We start from the raw sequence: 23,405 nt of genomic DNA on the forward strand, positions 1-23,405 counted from the left end.
AGCCACCCAACCAGCCGCCCAACCACAGCATGTGCTGCTAACCATGGGGTCCCCTCAGCCCCCAGCCAATTCTGTTTGGCCTGTCTGGATAAGGACCAGCTCTGGTTTTCGGCACTCCCAAGCCTGCATTACTTAGCTCTCCTGTTCTGACCCCAGCCCCACCTCTTACTCTCAGGCAGCCATAAGTCTGGCCCAAGACTGATTCTCTAGACCTGCTTCTTCCAGTTACCTGGAGAAAGGACTTAAAACTCCCTCCCCTGCAACATTAGAGATTAACTTCCCTAGGCTCCAGCCCAAAGTCCAGATGGCCACTCTGCCTACAGTCATGTCGTGGTGGTAGCAGCTCTTTAAATAAGGAGATGGCAGGAGGAACAAGTCAGTAAAAGTTTCGGCTTAAGCAAAGGACAAAACACCACTGTTGTCTAAGATGGTCCCAGCACAGAAAATAGGGCAGGGACAGAAGAGAGGTTCGGTTACCAGCCTCAGGAAGAAGGCTTTTGCAAGGATTGAGAGGAGTAACACAAATGGCCTGATGTAGTTTTATTGTTGTCTCCATGTACACAGAGATTTCTTTAGCACACCTCCAGTGTAAAGCACAGTATATTCAAGCTCTCATTTCTAAGGGGAAAGAGTGGAAGAGGCAGTAGAAAGGGAGGCACAAAGATCCGGTTGACCCCTGGATATGCTAGGAGAGCCTCCAACTGAAGGGTGGGGAAGGAGCGAGGTCTTGAAACACCTCAGCCTTCCAGGTCCTATGTCTGAAGGAACCCCATAGTTCTAGAAATAGTCTCAGGGTAAGGGCAGCTGCAGGTTCCTCTCTAATCTACTCCCAATACAATCTGTTCCCAAGAACCACATAATAAATAATTAATAAATAAATAAATATTTCCAAGATAGGGAGAGAAAAGCCAGTGTAGAAAGAGAACCCGACCAGGCTCACAGCCTGAAAAGTACTCATTTGGTCCTCAAGAAACTAGAGATCTGCCTCAAACTAAAAGAAATGGTGTGGTCAGATCCAACAATCCCTTAACAGAGAGCTGGCCAGAAAGGTCTGTCCCTCACAGGTCACAGAAGGTCAAAGGAACATCCTGGCCTCACTACCACATCTCTGAGCCCATCTATGCTAGAGTCTTGGCAGTGCAGAGAAGGGATCCACAGTCAGCTTAAAGGGAGAGGGAACAGCTATGAGACTGTGCAGCACAAGGGATGTCTACGGAGGCATAAAAACAAATGGTAGGAAGTTAGCTGGTTTCCCAAGCTGCCTCTCCATAGCCAAGAATCAGATAATGACAAAATGGGATTCAGAAGTTCCCTTCACCCTCTTCCTATCCAAGGGAGTGATTGTGAGAATGGAGTGGGGTGGGGGGATGGCTACATCGATAAAGGCTTCATAGACACCCTTGTGTCCAGCTCACACCGTTAACTGACTGACTCATAACTGGTCTTTCACAGTCATCATGCTCGGCCTTGACAGTTACAGCCCCAAAGGTCGATTGGTGGCCCCCTGCAACTGCAGCCCTTGGTGGGGCATTGAAATGGCATGGACGGGGGGGCTACAGCTACCACCCAACCATCTCTACCCAAGCTTTCCTGGAAGGCCACCTGGGGTCAAGTCCTTAGGGTGTTTCTGTCCCTGATGTGCAACGAAGGTTCCCTTCTAGCTTTGGGATTCCAGTTCTTCCCACAAATCCCAGTCTCATGAAAGCCACAGGGTGAAGGGTAAGCCATACTTATAAGGAATCAGGCCAAGATCTGGCTTCACTCACTGCTGCCCACTCTACTTCCCCATTCAATCTGGCTTCCCCTATAGTCCACCGTCCCAGCGGACACCTCTAGCAATCCAGGGGTCTGAGGGGAGCTATTATTCCAATCACCCAGAGGAATACAAAGAGAAGCTGGAAATGTCACCAATGAACCCCAGGCAGGTATCTCTCAGGCAGAGAAAGGAAGGGGAGGCACCTCTCCAATGTTCACGCCCAGCTCTGCCCAGCTACCTCCACACAGTGGCATGAGGGATCTGGGGAGACTCTAACTGCTAGCCTCTGGAACAGGCTCAGGAGAGGAGGGTGAGCAAGCGGGCCCACAAGTGCCACCCCAGGCCTCTCTTCTCACTTGCTCAGGGTCTGGTTACACGAGCTACACACAAATACAGTCTCTCTCTGTGCTTCCGGGGCTGAAAAAAAGAAAGAATTCCATGAGAGGCGTCCCACCCGCCCATCTTCATCCCCAACCTCTGGCAAGGAGACACTCATCACTCCCTTGCTCCTGCAGCTGGCAAGGGGGATCGACCCTTCCCTACCACCAACTACGGCCTGCCCCTTGTTCCTCACTTCCTCAGTAACTTGACCTTTAGAATTTCTTTCCATGGAAACTGCAGTTCTTGAGAAATTCTGGGGACTTCATGGCCACTGTGACAACAATGCTCTCTCGCACTATTACTCACTGTTAGAATGTTGTTGGTGGTTTTTTTTATGGTGTAAACAAGGCCCCTGGGCCAGGGATCCAAACTTCTCTCTGTTTGAGCCCTGAATTGTCTTCATCTTCCTCCTTCCCCTTCCCATGAGCCGCTCCGCCCCCACCCCAGCCACTCACTCACCTGTGGCTCCCATGGAGGACTTGGGGACCTTGAAGGAGCAGCAGCGGGAGCAAAAGCTATTTCCACAGTTACTGCAGCTCCGCTGTTAAGAGAGGAGCCAAGGCAAACACAACTTGAGTCTCTCCATCATGGTCGGGGCCCTAGTACCTAGCTCCTTCACCATTAGATCTCACCCACAAGCTAGATCTTCCCCAAGGCTACCTTCTCGTCCCCAAGTTTCAGGTTCTCCCCAGCAGAGAGACCCCAGAAGAAACTAAAGACTTTCAGTCTCCCAAGGAAGGAGCCCATGAGGGGCTTCAAATCCCAACAGGAACATTCCAGAGAGCTCAGAGTCCAGAGATCTCGGCGGCTCTGGTAACATCTTAAGCCTCTGATGCTGGGCAATGGGAGTCTCCTCTTAGTCTTTGGAATGAGAGGAACAGGACCCAAACATGACCTTCACTACCCTAATCTGAGTGATGGATGCCTTGACTTTGAGTCTCACAAAAAGACCAGGGAGGTGGCAGGAAGGAGACAGGAAGGACAAGGGTATCCAGGGTCGAAGAAACATTATACAACTGTCTTATCATCTCCGAGCCAACTCAATTTCTGATTCAATGAAACATCAGTGCTTCATTAGCACAGTACCTGGCACACAGTAGGTGCTTAGTCAATTCTAGCTGACAATTGCCAAATTCAAGGTAAAGCCATCAGGTCTTTGCCCAAGTGAGGGTAGTGATCGTCCTGTTAGAGTTGTCTCCCGTGTTCCTATGTCTCAGTATCTTTCCAGTGGCCAAGGGGCAATTTCATCTACCCAGGCATGTAGTACCATGATGCCTATGAGGGCTCCTGAGACCGTATCTGCAAACCTAAGGCAGACAGGGCAGGGGCCAATTTTAGAGAAATGAGAAGCTACGGCAGGAAAGCGATGCAGTCCACACAGAAGCCTGGACCAGCTGGGGAACCAAGCCTTAGGATAGCCTGAGAAGAGGCCACCAGCTCCAGTGGCCCACAGTGACACACATTAGAAAGACTCACCCTGAGGGGGCAGCGAGGTGACACAGTGGATAAAGCACCGGCCCTGGATTCAGGAGGACCTAAGTTCAAATCCAGCCTCAGCCACTTGACACTCACTAGCTGTGTGACCCTGGGCAAGTCACTTAACCCCGCATTGCCCCACAAAAAAAAAAAAAAGAAAGAAAGAAAAAGAAAGACTCACCCTCTTCTTCAACACTGAGAAGGTAGCAGAGCAGCTGGTACAGTTTCCTGAGAAACAAGAAGCAAGAGGTCATCCTCTCACCTGACTCAGTGCCCCCGCCTCTACTGGCTCCTCTGTGTCCCCTCTGTTCCCTGAAAGGGTTCCATTCAGAACAATTTCTCAGGCTGGCCATATTGGTTGGCAGGAGCTGGCACACCTTTAACTCAGAAGCTAAGCCTACCCTCCTGAAAGCCCAAACGAGCCAAAGAAATGGTTTAGGCTGGAAAGGAATGGGTGGGCTTTGATGATGCTCTATGTCCCCAAGCCCATTGCCCCCTGTCCCCACCACTGATACCAAAGCTCCTGCCCTCATTGCTGCTCACCCACTGAACCCTCCTGACCTCCATGAAACCTCTTTCTCTGCATAGAATAGAGAAGTCACTTGCCCAGCAGTTCTTGACTTCAGGCATCTCCCTTTGGAAAGGCAAAGAAAGTGGTGAGCAAAAAGGAGGTCCTGACAAGACGATGTTTCTGTCTGAGAGCAGGTGTCACTTCAGAAGTACAACGTGGGGACAATGTGTGGGCTTCTCACCCAGAAGGAAAGTGCCAGCAACGGGAGAGGAGACCCCAAATCTGACTGCCTCACTGTGCTGCTCCTGGCAGCCCACTAGCTTATATTCAAGGGGCAACGCCCCCTCCCAATTGGAGAGCCCCATTCCTCCCTCTCACCCTGAAAATCAGCAGAAATACTCCAAAGTCTCTGTGGGAATTCACTGTAGGGAAAGCTATCCCTACACTGGAAGCAATGAGGGTGGGGGAGAAGGAAAGCCAGAGGGAAGCGAGCTACTGTAAGATCTCAGAATCCAAACAAGAGCCCAAGGCTCCAAGACACAACAGAGAATAAGAAGAGAGGTTAAGGCTGGGAGTGAGACACCGCACTGGCCAGAGCAAGGGAGAGCTGGCCAATCTTTGCAGAATCAAGAAAAGCCCTTCAGCTCAGGCTTAAGCAGGGCAGACCTGACACGAGTGTTCTTGGCACTCATCTGTCCCCTTGTGCCCGTGGGAGGGCCCATGAATAGAGACACTGGTCAACTGGAGCCGGAAGCAAAGCCTGATCATCAGCCCTCAAGGAGGACTCTGGTCCAAGAGCAGACCTGAAAGGCCACACCAGGCTGAGGTCTGCGGTGGACTGATGGGGTGGTGACTTGCAGTTCCAGTAACTCCAACAAGGAAACAGAAATGAAGACGTTTCAGAGAGTTCCAAGAGGGAGAGCCACCTATGAATTTCCTCCCGAGGATCGCAGCAGCAACTACGACAGAAGGCAAAAGTCAGAGAAGCAAGAGACTGACAAAAGGCAGCCGGGCCCCACCTCTCCAGAAGAAACCAGAGGCCAGGAAGGAGGTGAAATACAAGTGCAGAACATAGCACGCACGGTACCAACAAGGTTCACTTATATGTTTTTCCTTTAGAGGATTCATTGCAGGGAATGGACGGAGAAGATAAGGGACTTATATCTAGAAATGACTGACAAAAAACCAAAGGCATCAACAAAACTTGCCTTAAAAAAAGATATGAAGGCCGTGCTCCTGCCACCAGGGAGGCAGCACCGGGCCCAGAGATGTACTGATGCTGAGACGGCCACAGTGGGTCTGTCCTTAGGGGATGACCAGAGACCCATCCAGTCCTGGGGAGTCCGTCATTTGCAAAGGCTCAGGCCGGAAGAAAGGACGTTCTCCTTTGGAGAATTCCGTCCAGCAACAAGAACACCACAAGGACAGACGTGATGCCCCAAGCGTCTAACAGCAACACTGATCCAGCGCTCTCCGCTCTCCGCTGCCCCACAGATGCTTCTTTAGCCCAGGGCACAAGCTGCTCGTTCTGCCCCTGGAAAGGCTTTCTACCCCAGAGGCCTCATCTTCTGGCGGCCTGCTTCCTCCCAGAACTGCCCGTTGAAGGTGTCCTGGGCCCATCGGGTCTTCATGCCTTCCCCGGGCTGCACTGATGACTCAGCTCCACAGGACTCTCTACTCTGCTAGTCCACCCCACCAGGCACCTTCCACAAAGTCCTGTCTCCCCCAGCTTTTCAGCTCCTTTTGATGGGTTGTCTTCCCCCATGACAATGAAAATTCCTTAAGGGCAGGAGCTGTCTTTCTTTCTGTCTGTATCTGTATTGCGGTGCTTAGCACAGTGGAAGGCAGATAGAATAATAATAAGTATCTGTTGACGGGCTGACTCACTACTGTCAGTAAGCAGTTAGCTCCAGCAGAAAACCAGGGAGGAAGCTGATGCTGGCATGTGATGCCAAATTAGGAAACCACCCAAGCCTCTAGTCTAGCCTGTGACACTACCACCATGCACTCAGAAAAGACGGAGAAGGTGAGGGGACTGCCCTAAGAGCAGCCCTTCAGATTCAAAGCTCTGGCACATTTTTCTAGGAATATTCTCCCCCCAGGTTCTGTTCTCTGGTCTACCAAGGCCTCAAGAGCAAGCAGCTTAGTGTAGGGTCAGAGAAGTTGGTGAAACCACTACATATTCACAGGGACAAGAAGTTCTGGCAGCAGCAGAGGAGCGATCAGAGAGGAATAAAAGGTCCTTGGCTTCCTTCCAGTGCCTAAAATAAGGTTTTGCCCCTATTTGGAAAGACCCAGACTCCAACCAAATAAATATTTCCCATCTAGATTAATCAGTGTGATCATACACAGCAGGCACCAGGGATAGAGAAAACTATGAAGGCCCAAGCAAGACCTTCTGGCACTGAAACAATGAGTGATTTTCTTGTTAAGGTAAATACAAAGTCAGAGAGATTAGGAATTCACCCAGTCAGAACTTCCCCTCTCTCACCCCAAGTCTAGGCTAGAGCCCAAGGTCAGCTCTTGCTCATTCTTCCCAAACAGTTCTAGCACCCTCCAGTGGATAGCTGACCCAGACACCGAGCAGACCAGGGAGAAGGGGCTCCGTGGCTCAGAATGGCAACAAACCAAGCAGGCCCAGGCCTACTGCTCAAGAGCCCATGCAACTCAAAAGCTGAGGGGGATGAGATGATACAAAAAGACCTATTCAGCAAGCTAGCCTAAAAGAGGCTCTGACTCCCCTTGCAGGCCACCTGGCCCCCAGAAAGGTCTCTCCTCTCCCAAGGAAAGCCTGTCTAATCCCAAGGTCACATATACTAACGGGGAAGTGAGATACAAGACACCTGAGAAAGAAGGGAAAGAGGTCTTTATCCATCAGGCTACTGAAACAAGAGGAAATCAGACTCTTGTAGTGACTAAGTCAGCCAACCAGCAGCTCCCGTGGCTTCATATGGGCTACAGGTGCCAGACCTCCTCAATCAAGCTCACTCCAACCCCACCCCAAAGTGAGTTCTTCGGGTGCCACGGGAACTGTGGGTACTGGAGGAAGATGGCTACCTTTCTGACCTGGCAATCAAGGCTTGTCAACAAGGTCTGAAGAGCTTCCATATATTCCCAGACACCCCAACTGCTCTAGCGTTCAAGCTTCAGAGTCCTTAGCCAGGCCCCTCACACCCTGCTGCTCCATACACAGCCTTTCCCCAGCAAATACAAGGACCTGAGGTTGAAAGTCATTGCACACAGTGAGCTAAGTCCTGGGAGGAAAAAGCTGTGTGCTTCACCTTGTTTCCATTTAGGACTGAAGAGGTGAGTCAGTGTCCTAGGTATTTCTAGAAGAATTCAGGCCTTCATAAAATACAGTTCATCTCAGAGTCAAATTATTCTACAATTCCTGGGGCTGCCTGGTCCAGTATTAATTTCCCTTACGTCCCTGGAAACTCATGTTTAATCTATAAAGACAAGTAAGGAGCAGCCCATGTTCAACCCCTGCATCCCAAACTAGATTTGTATCTGTCACAATTCTAGGGTCCCAGGACTAATACTCAAATCCTACTCTCCGGAGCTAAATGCCATCCATCTTCTCTGCCCCAACTGCCCTCCTCTGCCCCAAGCTTTGCCCTGCTCTCTTCCAAACAAATACCGAAATTGTTGGTGGGATAACGTTTTCGGAGCTTCTCAGTGAGTCGAGACACCTTGCTTCGAATCACTTCATTCTTGCTCATAAAACCATTGTCGTGTAGGGCCAGATCATATTCCACATTGCAGGGAGATCCCTCGTCATCCTCCTGTGGGAACAGTACCTTTTAGCCCTGCCCAGCAGCTGACTGGGCCCTGAGACACATAGCTTAAAATCCAAAGATGGAGCAGACTGCACAAAGCCAGGCAAGAGGTTTGACGAGCCCAACCATCCACCCTGTCCCCAGATCCCTTCCCCATCAACACAGTCATACTCACCAGCACCACCAGGTGGGTCTCCTGCCTCCCAGGGTGCAGGGGGGAGAAGGAGAGAAAAGAAGAGGAGACAGGTAGCAAGGAGAGGGGGAAGACTGCTACAAGAAGCAGACTACTCGACGCAAACCATCCTGAAGCTCTAGATGGGGCTGAGAGAGGTTAGCCCGTGCTCCCCCATTTTCGAAAACCTATTCTCAGTCTCTGAGAAGTCTTTACTCTATTTTCCTTATCATCAGAAGCCCTAAGACCCTCCCCACCCTCTTCAAGAGGATTCCCAATGGGCCAGTCTATTTTTGAAAATGAAAAAAGAAAAGTGGGGGCAGCTAGATGGTACAGTAGATAAAGCACCAGCCCTGGATTCAGGAGAACCTGAGTTCAAATCCTGCCTCAGACACCTGACGCTTACTAGCTGTGTGACCCTGGGCAAGTCACTTAACCCTCATTGCCCCCACACACACACACACACACAAAGCGAAGACATTAAGCCACCCAACTCTCACGAAATAACCACCAAGCTACTGACAAGAAATGTATTTGCCCAAAGATTTGGAAAGCTATCCATGAAGGGTGCCCAGTAATATAAAAATGGGCAAGAAGACTATACCCAAGACCTCACAGAAGGCAGAACCAAGAAAATTCATAGAAGGATCCACCCTGTGTTTGAGCCCCTCGTTTTGGGATAGTAAAAAGACACCAGAGTGCCAGAAGTGCCTAGGCTAGTTACCTATTTGGGACCCCTGGATGCCGGGCTCTATCCAAAGGATACCCACCTCAATGGCATCTTTAAACTCTTCATCTGGCTCAGCCTCCTCGGCCTCCTCCACACTGCCTGGTGTGAGGTCCTGTAAAGAAAGGCCTGGGACATCATCTATGAAGGCAGAGAAGCCAGCAGCTCTCTGTAAGAAAGGGGAATGCCCGCCCCTGGCCAGAGCAGCACAGCCAAGCCTGTCTGCTCCTGCCAGGGAAGACATGCTAAAGCAGCAAGTTCTGAGACAGGAGACTCAGAAAGGCACCTTCGTGGGAGAAATAAGAACCAAATCACAATTCAGCCTAAAGAAATTCACAGAGGCAAGGGCCAAGCAAGAGTAAGGATTCCAAAAGAGCCCAGGCCAAAAGCCCCACAGAGCAGCTGGGGCAATACTAAGTGATGATGACCTACAAGAAGGTCACTGGCAGGCAGGATACTGACCTCCGTGGGAGTAGGGGTTGAACTGCAGTCCAGCAATGATCCTCTTCCCCCCCGCGTCAGATTCTTGGCATTCCTCAGCATTCACTGGAAGCTTAGGGTTCATCCGCTGCTGCAGGGTAGCCCGGTACTCTGCCACTACTACCCAGGGGCAAGCAAGGCAGAGGTACAGACACAGAGTAAAAAGTCTCTTTGGAGATTTCTCTATCCAGACTAGAATGTTAGTGCCTTGAAGGCAAGGACTATTTCTGCCTTTCTTTGTCCCGGGACTTAGCACAGTGAATGGCACACAGCAAGCACTCAATAAATGCTTCCTGATTAATCAGAAGCCTCCATGGCTCTTAATTCAGCAAACCACACCCTAATCTACAGAAAATGTTCTCACCCTTCTCTTCTCACCTCAAAATGTCTGGGGAAGACGACTACCTGACAAAGAAAGAGATCAGATGCATCTACATACAGTTGGATTTTAGATGGATCTATATGATCTCTCACTGGCAAGGATGCTCCTTCATAAGCAATCACAATCCTCTGATATCCACAATATTCCTACTCCCAGGCCTCATCTAGATGTTGGAGGCGATCCTGGGTCCTTGAAAGTTATGCCAACTGAACTCAAACTCTGGCAGGTACTACAAAACTGGATGGTTTCAATTATGGTTCAAGAATGAGTCTAATTTCCTTCCCTTCTTTATAGAGATGGGGAACTATGAGTCAATTGCATATGCCATCAGGCTACATGCAGGTGACATAAAAGCTAAAGAGATCAATAAATTAAATGTTATGAACTATCAGTAACATTCTCTCTCAAGTGACTTTGCTTAACTGTTTTCAAGGAACATACTTCGAAAGTGGGTTTCTCTGCATGTTTGCTGATGCTTTCATCAGCCTTGTCAAAATAAAATGCATCAGTAATTTGGGGGGGGGCAGGGCAATGAGGGTTAAGTGACTTGCCCAGGGTCACACAGCTAGTAAGTGTCAAGTGTCTTGAGGTCACATTTGAACTCAGGTCCTCCTGAATCCAGGGCCAGTGCTTTATCCACTGCGCCACCTAGCTGCCCCAGTAATTTTTTAAAAAAAGAACCAGTCTAGCTAAGTACAGGGTGGTATAGAGCATTTTTACCACCAGGTGATATTTTTTGGCTCAAACAACTAACACAAAAATACAAAATCCACGCACATCCCTGCACCAGCATGCCATGTCTCAGAGGTCCTAGACTTCACGGCACAAGGCAGTGGACAAACTAGGGAGTTGTCTAGGTGGAGTGACTGTTGCAAGTAAATCATCCCCCTGTCATCCATCTCGGCACAGCACATAGGGAGAGAAGCCCAAGAGGCACAGGCTGTGTCTCAGAGAGGAAGCATGCATGCAGCCAGGAACTAGGAGCTGAGGAACTTCTTTGGTAGAATGCTGCCCCCTGGTGGAGCAGGCAGGCCTTGTGACCAGCATTCTCACTAACGCTTCCAAGGTGCCTTACTGTAGCATCCAAGAGCCCACCCCCAGCCCTGCTGTTTAGACCCCCTACAAGTGCTCACCTCGGTAGAACTCCACATTTCCCAGAAAGAGGGTGCTGTTGAGAAGGGCAAGGACCCAGCACAGGGGTAACACATACAGCACAAGGACAGAGCACAAGAGAGCCCCGTAGAATCTGGAGAGAGGAAGTTAAAGAGCAAGGTCAGATAACAGGTAGAGAGCCTCCTTCACACTCACACTGTGAGCAAGGTAGGACAGGCACTGCTCTAGCCCATCGGACAAGGGAGGAAGCCAAGGGATTTGCTCGGGGTCACACAGAAATCATCAGAGTCGGGGATCAAAGGCAGGCCTTTCCACTGCATCTAAGTTCTAAGTTTCCCCCAGCCAGGAGGTCAGAGCCAGAAGCTCAACTCTAAGCACCTCTGCCCAAGAATACACTGTATGGCTATCTACACGGCTCATGTACAGACGAGAGCTGAGTTCCCTTCTCCCCTTATTGAAGAAATGCATTTGCCCTTCCCCATAGGTAACCAACCAGCTTTTCCCAGGTCTCGAGGGGGAAACTCATCAATACTGATTCTATTAGTCAAAGAACAAAAGAACTGAAAGGGGCCTTAGATCCCCTAGCCCAAATGCCTCATTTTTTAAGTGAAAAAACTGAGTAAGGAGAAATAACGTCCCTAAGGTTGCACAAAAGTTGGGGCCTCTGGTGAGCACTGAGCTAGAGGCCGTCTTCAGGGATGGAAGAGGGGGACTCACTGTGAGGACACTGCCGGGTTCTCCCAGTACAGCACTCGATAGACGGACTCACACCTACAGCACAACTGGTTCAAGAAGCTCTCCAGCTGGATCAAGCTGTGGAGGCACAGAGAAGCTGCCATTAGGGGTGCCTGGGGTACCCTCAGCTCCACACTAGGTGAACAAACAGCTATGATCTCATCAAGGAGCCCAGGAATGGAGGTCAGTGCCCTTCTTCAAACCCAAGTGAAGAATGAGGAAACCAGGAGCAATTGTGAAGGAGGGCAGTGACAAGTCTTTTCTATTCTGTGTGTTCTCTGGCTCTTGGGATCCCACTCTGAACCTGCGAGCCAGCCCAAGGACCCTCTGGCCAGTTCTCCCGCACCCCGTCATCTCCCAACTCGTGTTTCAGACTCACAAGCTCTTCACCTCTGCCACAGCCTCAGGCCGTGACAGCCGGACCTTCCGCAGATCTTCCTGCCTCACGCTGTGATACTTCCTCCTCATCATCTCAGGCTCAGGGAGCCGGACCCGACATACCTCCTGCAGGTAGCCCAGAAGGGCAGGCACAGAAATCAGCAGGGCACCCACTGAGTACCAGGCACCTAACGGCAAGAGAGTAGAAGGTCAGACAAGTTAACTCTCAAGGATATGGGACATCCCAGGGAAATGGCTGCTGCCTGGGATACCAAGTTACGGTCAGATAGTCTCCCCATGCTTTCAGCATCAGTTCCTGAATGCCTATCGGAACACTCAAGGCACTATTTTCATCTTTGGATGAAAGGGGAGGAAGACTGGCCAATTGTGAACTATGATAATCCACTCTGACCTGTAATTCAAAGTTTCCTTAACTGGAGTATTCAAAAAAGCCAACACCCCTCCTCTGCACTTAATTACAGTACAAAAGTCAAAATAGAATTATTTATGTGAATATGTCTCATCCTCTGGCTAAACTGTTAGTTCTTTGAGGGAGTGAAAATAAATTCTGACAAGGAGAATTATGGAAAAGGATGTGGATGCATAAGGAACTCATCAGATTAGATTTTTTAAAGACATAGATAAAAGATGAAAGGAAGGATAAATGAAAAAGTATGGCATTTGTCTTGGAGGGATGGTGTCGGGAGCCCTAAAGCGCACAATGAGCAGAGCCTGCCAAGGGAAGTCAAAGGCGACAGGAAAAGAGGGGTTTAGCTAGCCTGGGAAAAGGAGAGCAAAGGAAAATCCAAGCTAAGCCAGGTCCACGAACCAGGGCATGCACAGCAATGATAACAAACAACAGGCAGAAGGAAGAAATGCTCAACTCTTATTTTGCATCTTTTTTCTCTGCCAAGAAAAATGTTCTTTTGATTGTAAAGGGCAAAACAAATATGGCTAACAGGGAAGTGATAGCCAAGACAAGCAAGAAAATAGTAAGCAAAATCCTCACTGCCTTATTGAGACTGACTATGCCCCACTGAACAGTACCCTGGGGTGTTGAAAGATGGTGGATGTGTTTACTGAGTCACTGTTGGTGATCTTTAAAACATGAAGAATCAGAGAATGGCTACAGGACCAGAAAAGGAAACACAGGTGTCCTGATTTCCAAAAAGGGGAATGAAACCAATAGAGCCTCCAAACTAAAGGCTGATAAACCTGTTAAAATTCCTTAATCTATGCCCAAAGGGATGGCTAAGGAACATATAGCAAAAGAAGCAGTTACAAAAAAGAGCCAGCCTCAAGACAGAGATGATCAAAGAATATGAACAGGTAGTTTTTAAACTAAAGTTACCAATAACCACAAGGGGAAAAATGCTCCAAATAACCAATAATTAAAAGACAAGCAAATTAAAACTGTGGTTCCACTTCATACCACTAAGATTGACAACAACAAAAGACTAAAATGGCAAGTGCTGGGAAGAGACGTGGGAGGGCAGAAGTTAATGCACTAATAGTTGATCTAACTATTCCAGAAAGCAATTTGGAACCATGCCAAGAAATCACTAAACTGAGCCTACTCTCTGACCTAGTGCTGTGGTTATCAAGCATATACCCCCAAAGAGATCAAAAACAAAAAGGAAAGATCCATCCCATACAGAAATGTTTATAGAAGCACTTTTTGTTGTAGTTAAGAACTGGAAACAAAGTAGGCACCCATCAATCAGGGAACAGCTGGGCAAATTGTGGTTTATGAATGAAATGGAGTATTACTGCGCTCTAAGAAATGGCAAATTTAACCAATGCAGAAGGATCTGGGAAGACTTTCACGAAGTGATGCAAAGTGACTTGAACAGAACCAGAAAAACAACTCAAATGATGATGAAAATAATTAGGGGCAGCTAGGTGGCGCAGTGGATAGAGCACCAGCCCTGGAGTCAGGAGTACCTGAGTTCAAATCTGGCCTCAGACACTTAACACTTACTAGCTGTGTGACCCTGGGCAAGTCACTTAACCCCAATTGCCTCACTAAAAAAAAAAAAATTATATTTGGGGCAGCTAGATGGCACAGTGGATAGAGCACCGGCCCTGGAGTCAGGAGTACCTGAGTTCAAATCCGGCCTCAGACACTTAACACTTACTAGCTGTGTGACCCTAGGCAAGTCACTTAACCCCAATTGCCTCACTAAAAAAAAAAATAATAATAATAATAATTAAAGGAAAACAACTTTGAACAAAGACAGAACTCTGATCAACAGTTCCCAATCATGAATTCAAAAGACTGAGGAAGCAAGCCACATATATCTTTTTGGAGAGATGATGGACTAGAGTGCAGAATAAGACATTTTCTGACATGGTCAATATATTGACTTTTGTTTTGAATGACCATATTTATGCATTACAAAAAAGGACTTTTATATGGGAGTTACTGTGTGGTGAGAAAGATGCAAAAAAGGAAGGGAGGGAGGGAGGGAGGGAGGAAGGAAGGAAGGAAGGAAGGAGGGAGGGAGGGAGGGAGGGAGGGAGGAAGGAAGGAAGGAAGGAAGGAAGGAAGGAAGGAAGGAAGGAAGGAAGGAAGGAAGGAAGGAAGGAAGGGAGGAAGGAGAGATACCAGCTGGGGGCAAAGCAAGATAAAGTACTGGTACTGGAGTCAGGAAGACATGAGTTCAAATCTAGGCTCAGAAAGTTGCTAGCTGTGTAACCCTGTGGTAAGTCACTTAACCTGTGTGCCTCAGTTTCCTCATCTCTAAAATGAGGATAATAGCAGCTACCTCATAGGGTTGTTGTGAAGTTCAAATGAGATATTTGGAAAGCACTTTGTAAACCTTAGAGCACTTTTAAAAAGAAACTCTAAAAGGAACAGAGGGCAATTTTGTTACTTCTGTTAAAATTCAACATACACAGTTTCATGTAAAGTCCTCTTTGTTATTCTTTGTATACTGTAAATGTTTTATATTTCTTTATCAAGTTACTAATAAAAAATTTAATAACAAAATTGTAACAAATAACAAATAAATAACAAATTAAACGTGTTTTCTTTACTGACAGTTACCACTAGTTTACCTAGATTAGAGCACAGCATTAGACAAAGTTGTTCCCGCGATGACAGTAAAGTGGATTAGAAAATGGATAAATGACTGGACTCAAAGAAGTCATTAATGGTTCCGTGTCACTTTGGAAAGTCTCTAGTAGAATGCCTCAGAATCTGTGCTTAGCCCTTGTGTCATTTCTAACAACAATCTGTATAAAATCACAGGTGGTGTGACTATTAACTTTGCAAAGCTAGGAGGAATATCTAACACAACAGATTACAGTCAGGACCCTAAATGGTCTCAAATAGAATGCTGGACTAAATTAAATTAGATTAAATTGAAGAGGTATAAATGTAAATTTTTACATATGGGTTCAAAATTTCACCTTCACAAGTACAAGACTTGGGGGAAGTTGAGTGACATGGCTGGATAACAGTTCATCTAAAAATAACTGGGAGTTTAAGTGGACTGCAAAATCAATATGAGTCAACAGAGACATCTGGCAGATTAAAAAATGCTAATGCAATAGCAGCCTGCATTAGGAGGGGCACGGTGTCCCCGACTAGGTAGGTGATAGTCCTACTCCACTCTGCCCCAGTCAGACATCTTCAGTATTCTTCCATTCCAATCACCCTATTTAAGGAAGGACAATGAGAAGCTAGAAGAACGTTGGAGAGGGATGACTATGATGATGAAGAGAATGTGAGAATCATTTGATATAGCTGGGAATGCTTAGCTTTGAGAAGAAATAGCTAAACAAAGCTGTCTTCAAACCCTTAAATTGAGGGTGGGCTAGCACCCAGAAAAGGAATCGGGCAGATATAGGTTGCTTGGCCCCAGAGGGCAAAATCAGAAGCACCAAGCGGAAGCTTCAAAAAGGCAGATTTTGACTAGATTGGGGCGGGGGGGGGGGGGGGGGGGGAGGGAAAAACTTCCTAACAATTAGAGCACTGGGAGATAGCAGATTGAAAAAGTCAACAGAAGTCTTCAAGCCAAGGATGGATAACCATTTGTCAGTGATGTTAGCGAGAGGATTCTTGTTTAAGTATGGACTGAACCTGGTGATCTTTGGGTCCCTTACAACTCTCAGAATGTGCAATTATGTGACCACGTCAATTGTCACCTTTGGATACTCAGCACATCACCTATGCTCACAAAAAGTAGGTGCTTGGTCTCTGTTGAACTCATCACCAGACAGATTCTAATCAGCCAAGCAGATAGCACAGAGGAAGAGAGGTCTCCTAAGTTCTGATCTTATATATTTTCAATATCTCTGAATTCCCATACATGACATCATCTCAGAGCAATCTATCTGTCTCTTTTGACTCAGGCATACCTGTGGCCTGCTCCTCCCTTTTCTGTGGTTACCTGGGTGAAGCCAGAAGCACTGCTGGCATGTGTAAAAAGGTTCATATATAACAACACTGGCTAGCACAATCTCCCATAAGGCTACCATCTAGAATGCAGCCACAACCTAGCTTCCTCTGTCCTTTTCTGATGTACACGTGTTCATCTGAATATTCCGAGTCTTGACTTTCTCTTGGTAGCTGTGATCAGTGCCTTGCTTAATTCAAGCTTCCATAAGTGATGGGCTGATCAGCTCTCCATTCACCGATGATCATTCCCTGACCCTTATTCATGTTCTTTCTAACCCAGTCCAATGGCACAATAACAATAGCTAACAGCTAGTATTTAGCAGGTACTTTGAGGTCTGCAAAGTACTTTACAAATATGATCTCATTTGAGCCTCAAGACAACCCTAGGGAAGCAAATGCTATTATTACTATTATCATATGCTTTTTACAGACAAGGAAACAGAAGTAAACAGTGGTTAAATGACTTGCCTAGAGTCACATAGCTAGTATGTGTCTGAAGCAGGATTTCAACTCAGGTCTTCCTGTCTCCAGACCCCACACTGTCTCCACATGACAATTCTCCTTTATCTGCATTCTAAACATCATTAGTCTCAATGTATCAGCTTTTTGGAAGCAAAGATGGAAGGAGGCCATGGGTTCATCCAGAAGAACTGTTTGGTTTAAAAGAGAGCAAGGACAGGACACTATAATTGGCACAGCACCAGAGCCCGGCTGCCCTTGTTCCTTGACACATTCTAAGCATGTTAAATACTCCCATATGGCATTAACACCAAAGTCAAAAGTTACCTCTCACTCACCCCCAACCTGCCAGTTTTCTACCTCTCATTCATATGTGAGCACTACGTTGGCCCTTCAAACCAGTTCTTACCTTCATTCAGAGTCAGGAAGAGGAAATTGAGACCCAGGCAGGTCAGCAAGGAACACACTGGCGTCTGCCACCTACAACACAGAAAACCTTGACCAGTAAAGACAGTGTTCCATTCCCTCCTGTGGAATATCAGAAGGGGAAACAAATCCTGTGTGGTACCACAGAGACAGCAAGTAGCAAAGAGTGGGCACAGGAAATTGAAGCGAAATACCAGATGATGAGTAGGCTTTTCCTTTAGTCAAGTAAGGGTTGGGGAGAGGAGGGAGGCCTAATAAGTATGTCAGGGGCAGGAGGGGAGACCTGTGGAGAACAAGTCACATACTAATCCTTGTTATGGGAAGAACGACCATCTCAGGGGACTAAGGTGTTTCATCTGGGGATCTGGAGGTAGATTTCAGAGGGTCCATGAACTTGGATGGAAAAAAAATTTACATCTTTCTTTTCACTAACCTCCATCTGAAATTCAACATTTCTTTCACTTACTTAAAAGCATTATTCTGAGAAGGGGATCCCCAGGCTTCACCAGCCTGCCAAGGGGAGCCATGACACAAAAAAAGGGTAAGGATCCCTAAACTCACCAGGGCAGACTCTACAAAAGCACGCCTGTGAAAGGATACACTGAAGTCATTTTTTTTATTATTTCAAAATGCACAAGGGTGTGGTCTATTCAAGTGTGGACTGGACCACATGACCTCTGAGGTCCCTTGTGATTCTGGGTCATGATTCTATGAAGGCAGATTTTATCATTCTCTTCAAGTGAGGGACCCTAAGTGAGTGAATTAGGAATCCCTGGGAAAGACGGAGTGGTTAGGGGGCAGCTAGGTGGTGCAGTGGATAGAGCACTGGCCCTGGATTCAGGAGGACCTGAGTTCAAATCTGGCCTCAGACACTTGACACTTACTAGCTATGTGACCCTGGGCAAGTCACTTAACCCTCATTGCCCTACCCCCCCCCAAAAAAAAGACAGAGTGGTTACATGCATGCCCTTTAGAAGGAAGTTCAATTCCAGTAAAGAAAATGACTCAGAAGAGCAAGATATCTACCATGTGACCTCTTGATTGTGAGCATAGGGAAATCAGTGCCCAGCAGAGATAAAGTGGGTGAAAAGAAGCTAAGAGATGAAAGCCAAACAAATATAAAAAGACAGTTAAAACTGATTAATCTTACAATGTGTACTTTTAAAAACCATTTATTCTATCTAATTGGATTATTTCCTCATTTTCCAAATAAAGTTAATTTCTCTGCTTTTATGTAAATATACTTTTCTTTGGGGAAAAAATGAAAATGAAAACTTGAGACTCTCCAGAATGGCATTTCTCTGTAAGCTGCACCCAAAATCTGACAACCGCCTATGTTATCCTAATCAAGTCCCATTTGCAGCTAACAAGGGTAGAGGAGGTAGGAAATAAGAAAGCTCTTTAAAACTAATCTTGAAACATCAATGTCCCTATGGTGTGAAAAGCGCACAGAAGCCATTCTATCACTAAAGCTTCCTCCGTGCTAACTTCCCCCCTTACAAAGACATTTGTGGTGACAGGCCTAGTACCCACAGGAAGGGCTGCTCACAGAAGAGTGGCCTTTTAGGAAACCATGGCTGATTACACGGATCTGATGTCATCCCTGCAGACCAAGGTTAAAACCCTTTCAATACCGAGTGCTCTGGGCAACAGTGCAAAGGAAGAGAGCCAAAGGACAAGCTCATCTCATACCCTCAGACTCCCAAAGGTACAGAAGTCACAGACTCCTATAGATTTTGGGGGGAAGGGGAGCTAACCCAGGATCTACCTTTAAACAATCTGTCCATATCCTCAGTTTTATCTCTCTTGGAGGAAAGAAAAAAAAGAATCCACTAAAATACATTGATATGCTGTATTGCATATTGTCTCCCCTACTAGACCGTGAGCTCCTTGAGATCAGGGGTTTTCTCCTGCATTTCTTTGAATCCTCAGTGCTAAGCACAGAACCTGACAAGCTAAGTAAATGCTTGTTGACTAAAGTGCTTCAGGTTAAAACAGGCTACCTGGTGTGGCTGTCCTGAACAAGGAGTCAAATCTAAGCTATTGTGACATTCAGCCCAGGTTTCTGAATGGTAATTGCAGCAAAGGAGGGAAGCAGAATGTCCAAGAGATCAGATCATGAAGATCATACCTGAGCAAGTAGAGGATCGCATCGCCTGCATCCTTGAGAGGCTCAAAGTAGAGGACAAGCCTCTTATAAAACAGGACCAAGTTGAAGAGGTCAAGCACCGGAGGCTTAGGTGGGGCAGGTGGAGAATCAGGTTGGGCCTCGGGCATGGCAGTGGGTGTCCCATCTGGCCCACACCCCTCTTGTTCTAGTGCCTGCATCCTACATTAAGTTAAAATGGAAATATTAAACACGAACACATTAATGAGAAAAAGAGCGGGCAAGAGAAAAGATAGGGAAAAAAAATCTCCTGGCTCCTCTAGACCAGGGCTTCTTAAACTTTTTCCACTCACAACCCTTTTTCGCCTTAGAAATTTTTACACAGCCCTGGTTATATAGGCATATAAAACAGGTATACATAATCTTTTACTGTTGCCAAATTTTTCAAGACCCCCCACATTGTTATACAACCCCATATGGGGTCACAATCCACAGTTTGGGAAGATTTGCTATAGATATTCTATTATTTACCAATAAATACTTAAATTTTTACATATACTCCCAAAAGAATAACCTGGTAATTTCTTGGAACCTCTCTGTCATTACCTAAAACAATAATCTTTTATGAGGTTCAAAGAGAATTTACCAACTCCCTCAAATATTTTTTGTAGAGAAGAAGGTAACCCACCAAATATAGCTTTTGTTCCCAACTCCAAAATCCTGGATACCTCCCACGATCTAGCACATCACTTTCCCTAAATATCTAAGAGCTGAGCCAGGACAAGTTTAAAAATACAATTAAAAAATAAAACATTTAACTTTAAAATTCCCACCAGCCACTACCAGTCCTGAGGGAAAAAAATAAACAAACATACATATGGCTGATCCCTCTTCCAATCATAGTGGAAAGAGCACTGAACAAGAAACCAAGAGGACTTATGCCAGCCCCCCCCCCCAATCTTAAGAGTTGGAAAGTGTCAGTTTGGAAATCACTCAGTTCAGGGGTCCTTGAACTTGTTTAATATTTTTTTAACTACTTTAAATGAACTGTTTTGGGGGCATCTAGGTGGTGCAGTGGATAGAGCACCGGCCCTCAATTCAGGAGGATCTGAGTTCAAAGCTGGCCTCAGACACTTAACACTTACTAGGTGTGTGACCCTGGGCAAGTCACTTAACCCCAATTGCCTCACCAAAAAAAAAAGTTTTCTTTTGTAATACTATGTATTTTATTTCATGCATTTAAAAACATTCTTCTGAGGCTTCACCACACTGCCAGAGAAGTCCATTACACCTAAAAAGATTAAAATCTCCTAACCTGGTCCAACCCCCTCGTTTTCGAGACAGAGAAACTAACATATGGAGGCTAAATTACTTTCCCAACAAGTACTACAGCCAGTATTCAAACCCAGGCCCTGTGACTCACAATTCAGCGGTCTTCCCAAACATCATTTGGGGGCCAATCCCTTCTGCCCTCTGGGCTTCAGGGTCTCCATCCATTGTTGTTTTTTGTTTTTTGAGTGAGGCAATTGGGGTTAAGTGACTTGCCCAGGGTCACACAGCTAGTAAGTGTCAAGTGTCTGAGGTCGAATTTGAACTCAGGTACTCCTGACTCCAGGGCTGGTGCTCTATCCACTGCACCACCTAGCTGCCCCATCTATCCATTGTTATTAGAAGGCAGACAGACTACATCATTCCTAAGGTCCTTCCAGCCCTGACCCCTAACAATGGCGGGGGCCCTCGCCAACTGCCCCCCCCAAGCCGAGCCAAGCACAGGGAGACAAGCGGGGGAAGAGGGAAAGAGGAAGGAGGAGGGAGGAGGGAGGAGGGGTCCTCAAGAGAGTTTGCACAGGGCGAGAGCCCACAGGTGAGGAGCCCTGGATGGCAAAGGAAGTGACCGCCCAAGAGCCTGAGCCCCACGTACCCGACCTGCGGGTGGCCGGCCGGGACGGCCTGTCTACGACTCTCGGGATCGGGACCGGGACCCGGACCCGAACCACACCGGGGTGCGGTGGGGGCGGCCTGGTCAGGCGCGCAACCCCGCGCCCCCGGGGCTCAGTAGCTCCCCTCCAGCGCAGCTCCTGTCACGGCTTCCGGAAACCTCGCTGACATTGACGTTCACGCAGCGTATCCGTGACGTCAATGCGTCGGCCCCGCCTCCTCCCAATCTCCCAATCATAGTTCAGATTCCCCAAGGACGGGAGGAGGCGTGTCCTTAGAGAAACCCGCCCCAGCCCCGCTTTCGTCCGACTTTTTTTGCATCCAATGCGCCTGCGCGTCTTTCTTCGCGCCCTGGTGTTTCTAAACAATGTTCAGCTGATTTAGAGTGACGTCATCGGGAAATCGACCCGCCTCCTTGTTTCTGGGCTCTTTGGAACTGGATTGACCTTTGCCCTCCAGCCCCCTTCAAATTAACTTTTCTGGGGAAACAATGATGGAGGGGTAACTTCATTACTGAAAGGCGTCTCAGAAACTTAAACTTCTTAAACTGTGGGTCCCCACCCCATATGGAGTCGGGTAACTGAATGTGGGGGTCACGAAAAATTTGACAAAATTTGACAGTCAAAGGTTATGTCTACCTGTTTTATATACCTATGTACCAGCGGTCTCGTGCAAAAAGGGGTCATGAGTGGGAAAAGTTTAAGAAGCCCTGCTCTAGTCCAAGATCTTCCCTTTTTCCTAGTTTCTGGATGTCTTTTCACATCACATTCCTTTCATACACCTTCCCCGTCTTGTAACAAAGACTAAAAGTTGAAGGATGGGGTAGGCAAGGGGGAGAGGAGGGGGGAAGAGCAGTTTATCAACCCGACCCACACATATGCAATAATCCTCACCCATGGTCTCCACTTCTGCCACGGAGGGATAAGGGCTGGAACAGTGATTGTTCTCAGATTTAAGGATCTTGAGGAGTGGAAACTCCCTAAACCAATTCAGGTCACACCTTCTTTTTGCAATTTATAAGTCTAAGAATTGCAAAGAGCTTTTCTAGTGTCACAACAACCTGGTAAGATAGATACTACTACTAATAAAAACAAATAAGCACTGGCCCTGGATTCCAGAGGACCAGAGTTCAAATTCGACCTCAGACACTTTACACTCATACTAGCCTGTGTGACCCTGGGCAAGTCATTTAACCCCAATTGCCTCTCTCACACACACACACACACACACACACACAAACAAATAACTATCATTTACATATCAGGAACTGGGAAGTCTGTGCTATTATTTTCCCATTTTACAGATAAGGAAACAAGAAGGTAGAAGTTAAGTGACTATCTTAGGGTCACACAGCTAATATGTGTCCAAGGCAGGATTGATTTAAACAAATCAGGACCAAGCCTACTTCCTCCTTTTTTTTTTTAAGGAGGTCCAGAGAGGCCAATGATTTGCCCAAGGATAACAGCTGGTTAGTAGCAGAGCTTAGATTAAAGAAATCTGGTCCTCCTGACTTCAGTGAACCAGTGTTCTTTCTATTACCACACTGCTACTTGGTGCATTTTAAAGGATTTTTTCCCACCTAGCCCGAAAATAAATTTTTCCCTTCTAACCTGAACACACCATTTTACATGGTTTTTAATCTTTAAGATTCCCCCACTAATATGCATGATATAATAATTAATATAATAATAATTCTGTAAGTAGTTGTCACTGTCAGGGCTGGCAAGGACTATAGAGTTCACCTGGTCTGTTTTAGACATGTTGTGTTTAATATGTCTACTGGGCATCCCATTCAAGATGTCTGAAGCTGGGAGTCAGCAGAGAGGTGAGGGCAGAATAGATAGATTTGAGAAACATCATCACCGAGTAGGTAATTAAGCCCCTGGGAGCTGATATAGTAACCAAGTGAAATAGTGTAGAGGGAGAAGAGAAGAGACCCCAGGACAGAACCCTGAGGGACATCTACAGTTAGAGGGCATAATCTGGAGGATCCAACAAAAGGGAAAGAGAAAGAGCAGTTGGATAAGTAGGAGGAAAGCCAGGAAGAGAGTGGTAGCCTGAAAACCAAGAGAGAAGAGAGTATCAAAGAAAAGAGGGTGATAAACAGTGCCAAAGGCTGCAGAGCTCAAAACAATGAAAACTCAGGCCATTGCTTTTGGCAATCAAAAGATCATTAGTAA

At 46.9% G+C, this 23,405-nt stretch overlaps 1 protein-coding gene across 1 annotated transcript; it reads right to left on the bottom strand.

Annotated features, from left to right (window-relative positions):
* Window positions 1-527: 527 nt before the first annotated feature.
* ZFYVE27 (zinc finger FYVE-type containing 27) lies at window positions 528-21,411 on the bottom strand. The gene is given in 14 exon segments (XM_043984695.1): window positions 528-2,173; window positions 2,597-2,678; window positions 3,795-3,841; window positions 7,765-7,909; window positions 8,079-8,099; window positions 8,846-8,917; window positions 9,265-9,306; window positions 9,308-9,402; window positions 10,798-10,910; window positions 11,495-11,590; window positions 11,892-12,078; window positions 17,164-17,234; window positions 19,312-19,509; window positions 21,209-21,411. Coding segments are annotated over 13 exon segments (1,233 nt in total). The 5' UTR covers window position 19,509; window positions 21,209-21,411; the 3' UTR covers window positions 528-2,108.
* Between the last annotated feature and the right edge of the window lie 1,994 nt (window positions 21,412-23,405).

The sequence above is a fragment of the Dromiciops gliroides genome, chromosome 2 (assembly GCF_019393635.1).
Source record: "Dromiciops gliroides isolate mDroGli1 chromosome 2, mDroGli1.pri, whole genome shotgun sequence".
NCBI classification, from domain to species: Eukaryota; Metazoa; Chordata; class Mammalia; order Microbiotheria; family Microbiotheriidae; genus Dromiciops; species Dromiciops gliroides.